Raw genomic sequence first — 10043 nt, forward strand, 5'->3', positions numbered from 1 at the left:
TATTATAAAACCTTATTTTTACTTGCATGTGAGCCTAGCTCGATAATAACCTCAGGATAAGGATGGATCTTGATAACTTTCCAAAGTGCCGCTTGCCTTCATCTTGATCCCGAAGTCAACTTACCATATCTTGTGAAATTTAGCCCCTGAGTCTTTTTGGAGAAGTCCTCGCCAAAGATGAGCATGAATGGGCTTCATAGGCCGATCGGCCCAGGCCCTTTTTTGGAGCCTCTAGCCTTCATCTTCCTCTGGGTCGTCGCTTGTCCTGAGCCTCATCCAATTATGCTCCAATTAAATTCAATTTTATGTGAAAATAGAATTTCCTCCAAAATATAATGCAATGGCCCAATTATTGAGTATGATCAATAGTTATGATATCATTTATATGCCAATATTGAAGATAAATAGGGGTAAAAGTATGTCAATAACGAGCGTCAACACTCACCAATGAAAAACCAGTCTGACCAACCCCAAATCGGTCTGCCCGGCTGTGCAAAGGTGCTTCAAGGAGCCGTTCCGCAGGCTGCACATTCGGTGTATTTTTAACGACCCCTTTCAGCGCCAACAAAACCTAATGATGTTTGATATGCTTGGGGATATGGTTCGCTGTCCAATTGAGATTGATCCTATCTCACCCGGGCGAGATACCGCGTTTGTACTAGATTTTCTTGGAAGAACCTACCCATGACCCAGCACACGGTTCAATTGCCATGTCCCCAAACATATCAACCATCATTAGGTTTTGTTTGTGACTCAATAGGTACTCCTTCCGTTCAAAATTATGTATTACTTTATTTTTGTCCCAAAACCAATTATTTCTAACTTTAATCAATTTTATAGAAAAACATGTTAATTTACATAATACTAATTAAGTACATTAGGATTCATTGAAACTAATTTGGTCAAAATTATATCAGTTCGGCTTGAAACAATTTTAAAATGAGCAATAATTTGAAATAGGTGGAGTATAGGATGTTGTCGGATGTCTTTTGCAAGAAAAAGGTTCTCGTAATACAATCAAATGAAGTAAAAATGGAGAAGAAAATTATAAAATCTGTTATATAATCAGAGTTATTCAGAAGGCCCAAATAGACAAATAGTAGCACAGGGCCTGGGCCGATCAAGTGAGGTCCATCCGTCGTTCTCTGGTTCTGCATTGGGGGCCCACTGTTAGACCCATCGCTTCCACGGCCCACGCCCTTCCCGCAGGCCGCATTCGGTTGTTCATCTCTTTCCTCTCCTTGCTCACCAGTAGTCACCGCCGCGCCGCCCCAAACCCTCATCCGTGACCCTCCTCTCGAACCTTCCAGAACCTTCCACCCCGCCATGGCGGCCTCCGCCGCGGCCCACGAAGGATCCGTGCGCAGGAGTACGGCGTACGCGAGGGCGGAGCTCAAGGCGCTCAGGGGCGCCCCGTCGGAGGAGGCGCAGGCGCGGCTGTGGGGCGGGGTCCGCGCCGCCCTCGCCGCCGCCGGCTTCTCTGGCGAGTACGACGGTCTCCTCGCTGAAGATGAGGAGCCTAGGAGCAGGAGGGGGAACAAGGGGAGGAAGGCCGAGGGCGGGGTCGGGGGAGGGTCGGGAGGAAGTGGGGCGAAGAGACGGCGGCGGCGGCACCCCGGTTCTCTGGTACGGTTCATCTCGCCTCTTCTAATCTTCCACGCAAAATTAAACCATCTCAGTGGCAAAGAGTGATTTCTCATTTTTTACCTTACGAGTTGTTGATTAGTTGTGTGATCCTTCGTGCAGGCGTGCCTGAGATTGGTGCGTGGAGAAATGGGGATTTGGGGGTTTCTCATGAACACTGCTTCGAGGCTGCTGTCCATGGCCCTGGTGTGGCGTGTGGAGTGGTTCAAGAGCCATCTGATCAGGGTGAAGATGTGGAGTATGAATCTGACAGCGATGATGACTATGATGGCATTCTGAAACCTGCATTTGCAGTTGATGGGGACCCTGATTTTGAGTCTGGAGAGCCTCTTGATGGTTTTGAGTATCTTCGGCGTGTCAGGTATCATATGTGTGTGGTATACACTATTCTAGTACTCAGTATTATGAAGCAACACATCATTTTGTTTATAGCATTTCTCCATACCTGTTGACCAAGCAACACATCATTATGTATTATGAAGCAACACATCTCAGTATTTAGTTTATAGCATTTCTCCATACCTGTTGACCAAGCAACACATCATTTTGGCGAAAGCTTACTTGAAGCAGCTATGGTCAGAAAACAGGACAGTATAAAATGATTTTCTTTTGTGAAAATGACTAATTATTTTTTTATAAATAGGATCTCCCCAAATCTTAATCAGAACCAGATGTAAGTATTGGTAGTTCATCTTGTGAAGCTAGACCAGAAGCCAACAATGTGTAACCAAATAGAAGGATAGCATATTTCTTGTTGGGTATATGTTTTTAGCCAGATAGCCAAACAAATTTTGTATAAATGTTCTAGTTGCCTAAGTATATAGTTACCATTCATAAAGCACACATTAAAAATGTTTGAAACTAGTAAGATGGTTATCTTTAGTAAAGCTAAGAGCTCCGTCGTCTTTTGGAATTTGGGAGTTCGAAATGAAATTATTTTGGGCTTCACTTTGTACGTATTTAGTATTTTCAGTTACTGACTTGTCCCTTTTCATTACTGCTCACTACTAGTGACATGCTGTATTTGGCTATCAATCTGTCATCCCTACAGCAGTTGCCTGAGTTACAAGAACTGGGGATTTAATGTATGGTGTTCTATCCTATTCAAGAATCTTATTTTAACATTTCCATTGGATGGTACAGATCAAAAGGGTCTGGGTCAAATTGTTACTGATATTGCGTGTAGAAGTTACTGATGGTTTATATTATTTATTAAGTTACAATTAGAACTGTAGATACTGGTGTATAAAATGATTTGTTTTTAGTGATGCCCTTGTGGTTAATAGGATGTGGGTTATCCTGATCTTTTTCAGGCATTAATTTCCTTGCTTCTTGATCTTAACATTTGTAAATTGTAGCATGTTAAGACTTTGTAAATTGTGAGTACCTATATGTGATTGAGAGGCATTATCATGTAGTAGTCATTACACAGTTCCCAATAAACTGGAGTTTCTTCCATGCGGTCTGGATTGCATCAGAACTAAATGAGAATATATGTAGTTCAGTACTTGAGTTTCTTCCATGCGCATCTGGGACCTTGTACTACAGTAATGGGGCATGCACAAGATTGCTTTGTTAGTCATGTAGCTCATATATCACATCTTATGAAGCTGGAAATCACTGCTGGAAATAATCCTGTGTGTGTTCAGGTTCACCTAGTGTCTAGGTTCATTGCTATTAGTGCTAGTTAGATTTCAGCTTCTTGTTAAAAGAGAATAATATGCAGATCTTGTGGGCATTGACTGCATTAATTAGGAGGATATCATGGGCAGGTTGCAGCCCTGTACCAGCTATATATATGTGAGAAAACGATGAAGGCATAGTGGCCAGCATCACCAAAAAACTACTTGTGCTTGTGTGTGAGTCCACCATAGAGGAAAACTAGAGTATGTCTGTGATAGACACCTAGAAAGTGAGGGAGTGATTCCCAACAATTGGTATCAAGAGCCTATAGATCCTAGCTACTGTATAGAGAGATGGCAGTGAAGGAGGGAGGCGTGTCCTTGGAGTACCCGATGCTGACAGCAACCAACTACTCCACCTGGGCGATCAAGATGGAAGCCAACATGGATGCACAAGGCCTGTGGGACGCCATCGAGCCCACGGCCGGGGAGGCCGTGGACACAAAGATGGACAAGCTGGCACGTGCATGCCTTTTCGGGGCTGTCCCTGATGGCGTGCTAGAGCAGATCGCCAAGAAGAATACTGCCTAGGAGGCTTGGGAGAGCTTGAAGACGAGGTGCCTTGGCGTTGAGCGAGTTAAGAAGGCACGGGTGCAGACCTTGAAAAGTGACTTCAAGGACCTTCGTATGAAGGAAACCGAGTGCATCGACGAGTTCGCGGGTAAAATCAGTGGCCTAGCGGACAAGTTGAGTGACCTCGGTGCAGCCATGATGGATGCCGAGCTTGTTAAGAAGCTACTTGACTCAGTGCCTAGCAAGTTTTTGCAGGTAATTGCTGCAATTGAGCAGTTTTCTGATTTGGACATCATGCCGTTTGATGAGGCGATTGGTCGCCTCAAAGCGTATGAGGAGAGGATTCGCAAGCGCGATGGCCATAATGAGGAGCTGCTGCTTCTCACCTCTAGCAGCGCTAGTAATGGTGATGTGCTATAACTGTCAAGAGTTAGGACACTTTGCATATGAGTGTCCTGAGAAGAAGAAGAAGGAAGTAGCACTCCTTGCTGCTGCATCAAGTGAAGATGGGCCACCTCTCTTCTGAATGGAGACATTTGGGGAAAATGTTAGCCTGGGTCATTAGCATTTGCATTTTTACTTGGTTATTATCTGTAAGCATGCAGTCAGGATTGTGTGGTGTAGGCGTTTGCATGACAGCAGTGTGTGGTGGCAAAGGAAGCGCAGCAGCGATATGTGTGAAGCGTACAAGCATGTTGGCTTGAGCTGGAGCGCATGGACCTAGCCGTGCGAAGCGGCTGGAGACACCAATATCTACGACGTGCAAGTGTAGTCCACATCAAATCCAAGTCGACACACAGGATTAGGGGAAGATTGTTGGAAATAATCCTGTGTGTGTTCAGGTTCACCTAGTGTCTAGGTTCATTGCTATTAGTGCTAGCTAGATTTCATCTTGTGGTTAAAAGAGAATAATATGCAGATCATGTGGGCATTGACTGAATGAATTAGGAGGATATCATGGGCAGGTTGCAGCCCTGTACCAGCTATATATATGTGAGAAAACGATGAAGGCATAGTGGCCAGCATCACCAAAAAACTACTTGTGCTTGTGTGTGAGTCCACCATAGAGGAAAACTAGAGTATGTCTGTGATAGACACCTAGAAAGTGAGGGAGTGATCCCAACAATCACATTTTAGTATATATGTTCCAATGTTAATTAGGTGGCATTTCATCAAAATTCTTTTGTTCTTGTTAGATACAGATTTTGTGATCACCAACTTTTGTGTAGATCATGTATGTGCATGATTCAGAGCAAAACTTGTGGTCTACCCTCCATTCCACTGTCAACCTACTGATCTCGAAGGCTTTTCCAAAAATTGCATATCTGTTCAATGTACAGGCCTATCTTTGCATATCAAAGTAACAAATTAAACGAAAACTTCATGTTACTGTGTTCTTAATTAAACTTCTGTTACTGCTTGTCAAACAGTTTAGCATTTATCTGAAGATACTATTACTTTGACCATGACCTAGAAATCATCATTTTACAGGTGGGAGGCTAAACAAATTCCTAGAGTGAAGGTTGCCAAGGTAGATTTAAATGGAGCTAGAAAGGAGCAAACACCTTATATGCCAGAAATTCCTGACATACCTAAGTGCTCACCTGATTTGGGTGCATCAAAGCAATGGGAGGATGCATTTATTACCCATTTTTCTGAGACCAGACTGGTAATCTATCTTGTTTAATTCATGTGTTCAAGCATTTACTTTTCCATTTAAAAAGTGCGAGGATCCCAAAACACATTAACCCTATGTTTGTGAAATGGTTTCTTGACTCATTGACATGTTTTGCTATTTTGCTGAGCCTTCAAATATATCTGTTACAAGATTAATGCAATTGCAAACTTATTCTATGGTTCCCTTGTGTGTTCTTTCAGATGGCAATGAGCAATCTTTTGCTTATATATAACTTGATATGACTATCTTTGTTTTGCATTCCCTATTTTCCATGGTGGAACAAATTGGAATTCTTTGTTCTTAGAAGGGAAAGTGTTGGAACAAGATTAACCTAAAAATCTGATTGTATAAGACTAATAACATGCATTGGCATGCTAGCAGTAGCATTACTCTGTTTCGATGTGTTGCTTCCACACATTTTGTAAACTACAGCTGTGTGCATTTGAACAAGTCATAAGTTTTAACTGCAGCATGTAGTATAAATCTCATAAGCCAGCAACTTTATCACCACTAGTGTTTTATGATGCATGGAACCTATGTACCAGAAATTAGATGCATAGAATAAAGATTAACAACCACATTAGCACGTGCCACTGTTGCGTGAAATCATTGTTGCCCTTTATTGAGCTTTATTTCTATAAATGTCCAGCACTGTATGACACCCAAAAGATACTTGGATATCAATTTTGAGGATCTATACTTGATATTTTTACAATTTGGTTTGTTTACCTTAGCATCTTCTGCATAATTCGCTTCTTCATAACATCTGCTGATTTTATATGCTTACTATTTTTTCACCAGGTGTTCTCCGAGCATGACAGCTCTGACGAACCATCTATATCTGGTGGACCGAAAATCTCCTCAAAACCTGGCAGCAGCACGGAGTCACAGACTGAACCTACACTGACAATGCTTCGCAACATGGATTCTGTTGCTAGAGCTGCGACGCTAAGGAACTACATAGATATGATTCAGAGTATGGACTCACTATCAAGGAATAACGGCCTGTGGCTCTTTGCACTCTGTGTAGCTGTGGACACTCCCTTGGATGCGGAGACATGTGCCTCTCTAAGGTCCTTGCTGCGCAAGTGCGCAACCATCCTTGCCACAAAGTCGGAGATGGATGATGAGGTGGTAATGCTGAATATACTGATGGCAATATCTGGAAGGTATTTTGGACAGTATGAAAATAGATGTGACTAGGAGATTGTGATAATGCCATGGTGAAGCATTTTTTGTCGCTATGAGTCCTGTTTGGTATAATATATTTTAAATCATATAGGTTTGATGCTTAGGACACTTAATTCGGTGAAGAATGACTACGAAATCCTTCCCTGGCCCTATTCTAATGGGCCCGTGGCTGATGTAGGAAATGCATTTGACACGGGCTGCAAGTTCCTGAAACCTCATGGGCCTGCAAAATGCTTGGTATATGGTTCATTGTGTTGGACTGTTGGCCTTGCAAAATTCTTGCTATATTCACTTCGGCCTTGTAAAATTCTTGGTATATGGTTCACTGTGTTGGGCTTGTAAGCTCATGGGCTTGCAAAATTCCTGGCATATGGTTCATTCTGTTGGCTTGCAAAATTCTTGGTATGTGGTCCTGTGTTAGGCTTGTAAGCTCATGGGCTTGCAAAATTCGTGATATATGATTCATTATCTTGAGTTCGTGATAGGATTCCTCGGCCCCTCGCCCCCCCCCCCCTTTTTTTTGGAGACATGTTATAATATGGATTTGTGCAAGATTCTTGGTATAAGCACTGAAAGCACACTTATTTCGGACTACGAGGCAAAGAAGAAAACTTTCATCCCGCTCCGCCCAAAGCGGGAGAAGTGTACCAAGATATTCTAAGCAAATTCGAGGCAGGAAACGAACAGCAAATAGGATGAATCGTCGCTCTAGAATTTAATTTTGCCCGCTTTCTAGTTCACGACCCGGCAGTTCCTCCTGATCTCCCCGTCCCGGGCGGTCTTGACCCCGATGCTCGCTAGCTTCACCATGGCGGCGGCGAACTTCTTCTCCCACGTCCTGTCCGGCTTCGCGAATTCGCTCACCATCTTCGCCGTCTGCGCCGACGACATCAGCGTGGCGTCCGAGGTGAAGAGCACCTTCCGGTCCAGCAGGTTCTTGTAGTACTGGTTGTCCAACACGTTCGGCGTGACGGCGTCCTCCGCCACCACCGGGTCGTTGCCGACGCCCGGGTTCGCCGGGCACTGCCTCTTAAGCTGGTTGGCCAAGGTGGAATCCATGTCGGAGCCGGAGGTGAGGCGCTCGAAGACGAAGGACGAGCAGTGCGACCGGCCGACGGAGTGCGCGCCGGAGAGCACGACGAGGTCCTCGACGGTCATGTCCTTGGCGGCGAACCTGTTCACGAGGGTGCCGAGGCCGGCGAACGGCGGCGGCAGGACCCCCGTCTGGGACTCCTGCGACCGCCGCCCGTCGAGCCGCCCGCCCGGCATGGAGAAGCGGATCCGCGAGCCGCTGAGGAGGTCCGACGCGTCGCGCGCCGCGAAGGCGACGACGTCGGCGCAGGACACCGCCCCGGGGCAGGCCTTCTCCAGGGCGCGCTTCGCCGCGTCGATCACCTCGTAGCTCCGCTGGCTGGCGTCGTTCGGCGGGCCCTTCTTCTCCGGCCGCGGGTTCGACTGCGTCGGGTCGAGCAGGATGGACGCATCACAACCCTATTACGGATTCGACGTGTTTACATCAGATTCATACAATGCAAGGTAGTTACTTGGCACGTTTATAAATTGTTAAAAAAGAAGAAAATTCGTTTCGTTGCAAAAAAGAAGAAAAATGTTGTTCTTTTGGGTCATCTGCTGCCATGGGCGCGCATGCTTACCTCGACGAAGCAGTCGTGGAAGAGCATACGGAGGAGGCCCGCGCCGAGGCCGGGGTCCCTGCGCACGGCCTTCTGCACCTCGGCCCTCACGATGGCCTCCGCCTTGGGGCAGGTCTTCTGGTAGAAGCCCACCTGCAGGCCATGGCACGCCACTGCCAGAAGCAGCCCACACGAGACTAGAAGCCATAGCCTAAAAGCTGTAGCCATGATGGTCTGGCGGCAACTTTGGATGAACTACTACTAATGATCTAAGACTACTACTGTATAGTCGCGGTGAAGAGGCAATTTGTCAGTGGGAGCGCGTGGCTATTTATAGATCGGGAATAGGGTTCATGTTATTCTCCTGCAACCTTTGTGCCCATACGGCATCTACTGTGTTTTCTATGGATTGGACAGTGCTTGGGCTTGGATTTTCTATGGTTACATTGAAAGAAACAAACCAGCATGAGTCGCAAAAGATTCCTCACACAAGTAAAGTAGTGGGTCACTGTAAACAGTAAAACATGCATGCCGACTTATGGAAAGCTAAGGGGCAAGTACACATTGATAAATGAAAGCAGTCTCGTATGTTTATTTATGCAGTTTCATATGAAAGCAGTCTCGTATGTTTATTTATGCAGTTTCATGTAAAATTTTTGAGAAATTATAAAGTGCTCGAAAAAAATGAGAGCCGTTAATCCGGCGAAATCGAACGGTGGAAATAATTAAACAGAAGTACCAGAAAGTACCAATTTAGTGGGACCAAATACTAAAAATAGTGGGACCAACAACCAATTTTATTTATCTTTTTTGTAATTCAGAAAGGGTACATGGGTAATTTCACATCATTCCTTTGTCCGACCCAGTGCCCCTCACGATAGTGCTGCCGTGCGGGTCCTGCGGGGCGATGCTCGCCGTGCCACCGGGGCTCGCGCGCTGCGGCTGCCCGGTCTGCGGCGCCGAGCTTGCCGTTGACCGCGTGACTCTGCCTGTCCACCGCCACCGCCACCCTGCCACTCGTACCGGTCTCGCTGCCGCCGGTCTTCCGTGCCCTAGAGGTATGCTTAAGGCTTCAGAGTTCAGATAGGAATGTTGCCCTGTGCTTGAGGCTTCCTCCCCTGCTGGATCTCTGGATTAACTATGCTACTGTGCCTTCACTTGCTGTCTCGTCCAATAGAATCGGTAATCCTGTCTGGCGGCGGCGTTGCTGCGGTGGCTAGCAGGCTAAGGCCAAATCAGGCACCCCAAGATGGTGCGCCAGGACTCAGCTAGGAAGGAAGGTGCGAGCAAGGGTGCAGGCTGCTACAGCTGCAAAGGATGTGGGTGGCTAGTGCGGCTGCGCGGCACCATCTCCCCTCGCCCGGCGCTGCGGCTGCGCGGCACCATCTCCCCTCGCCCGGCGCACTATCGTAGAGGCGCAAGAAGCAATGCAGCAAGCAGGTGAGCAGTGAGCACCTTCGCCGCTTCAAGCCCGTTCACATTGCAATTTGGTTGTTTGTAAGCACCCTGCAACAAACTAGCAAAGTAATGGATCCTCTTCAGCAGGCGCTTGAGGCCGCCAAAAAGGTGGCAGCACCATCCGTGTGACGTCTCGGACCAACTAAGGATGAATTGAACCCACTAGAAGCCCATGTGAGTGGTATGGTATGTGTGTGGATAATAATCCCACCTTGCTAGTTGAGGGTAGGTTTTACCAACATATAA

General features: G+C 46.2%; 2 protein-coding genes across 2 annotated transcripts; one reads left to right on the top strand and one right to left on the bottom strand.

Annotated features, from left to right (window-relative positions):
• The first annotated feature begins 1232 nt into the window (after positions 1 to 1232).
• Positions 1233 to 7072, top strand: LOC101753888 (gem-associated protein 2-like). Its single transcript, XM_004979115.3, is given in 5 exon segments — positions 1233 to 1560; positions 1563 to 1626; positions 1747 to 2005; positions 5331 to 5508; positions 6319 to 7072. Coding segments are annotated over 5 exon segments (1137 nt in total). The 5' UTR covers positions 1233 to 1326; the 3' UTR covers positions 6721 to 7072.
• Positions 7073 to 7247: 175 nt separating this feature from the next.
• LOC101754287 (peroxidase 2) lies at positions 7248 to 8629 on the bottom strand. The gene is made up of 2 exons (XM_004979116.2): positions 8361 to 8629; positions 7248 to 8199 (listed from the first exon to the last, which is right to left on the bottom strand). The coding sequence occupies exons 1-2, from the start codon at positions 8565 to 8567 to the stop codon at positions 7441 to 7443; spliced, it is 966 nt and encodes a 321-aa protein (XP_004979173.1). The 5' UTR covers positions 8568 to 8629; the 3' UTR covers positions 7248 to 7440.
• Positions 8630 to 10043: the final 1414 nt, after the last annotated feature.

Source organism: Setaria italica, chromosome VIII, assembly GCF_000263155.2.
Source record: "Setaria italica strain Yugu1 chromosome VIII, Setaria_italica_v2.0, whole genome shotgun sequence".
In the NCBI taxonomy this organism is placed as follows: Eukaryota; Viridiplantae; Streptophyta; class Magnoliopsida; order Poales; family Poaceae; genus Setaria; species Setaria italica.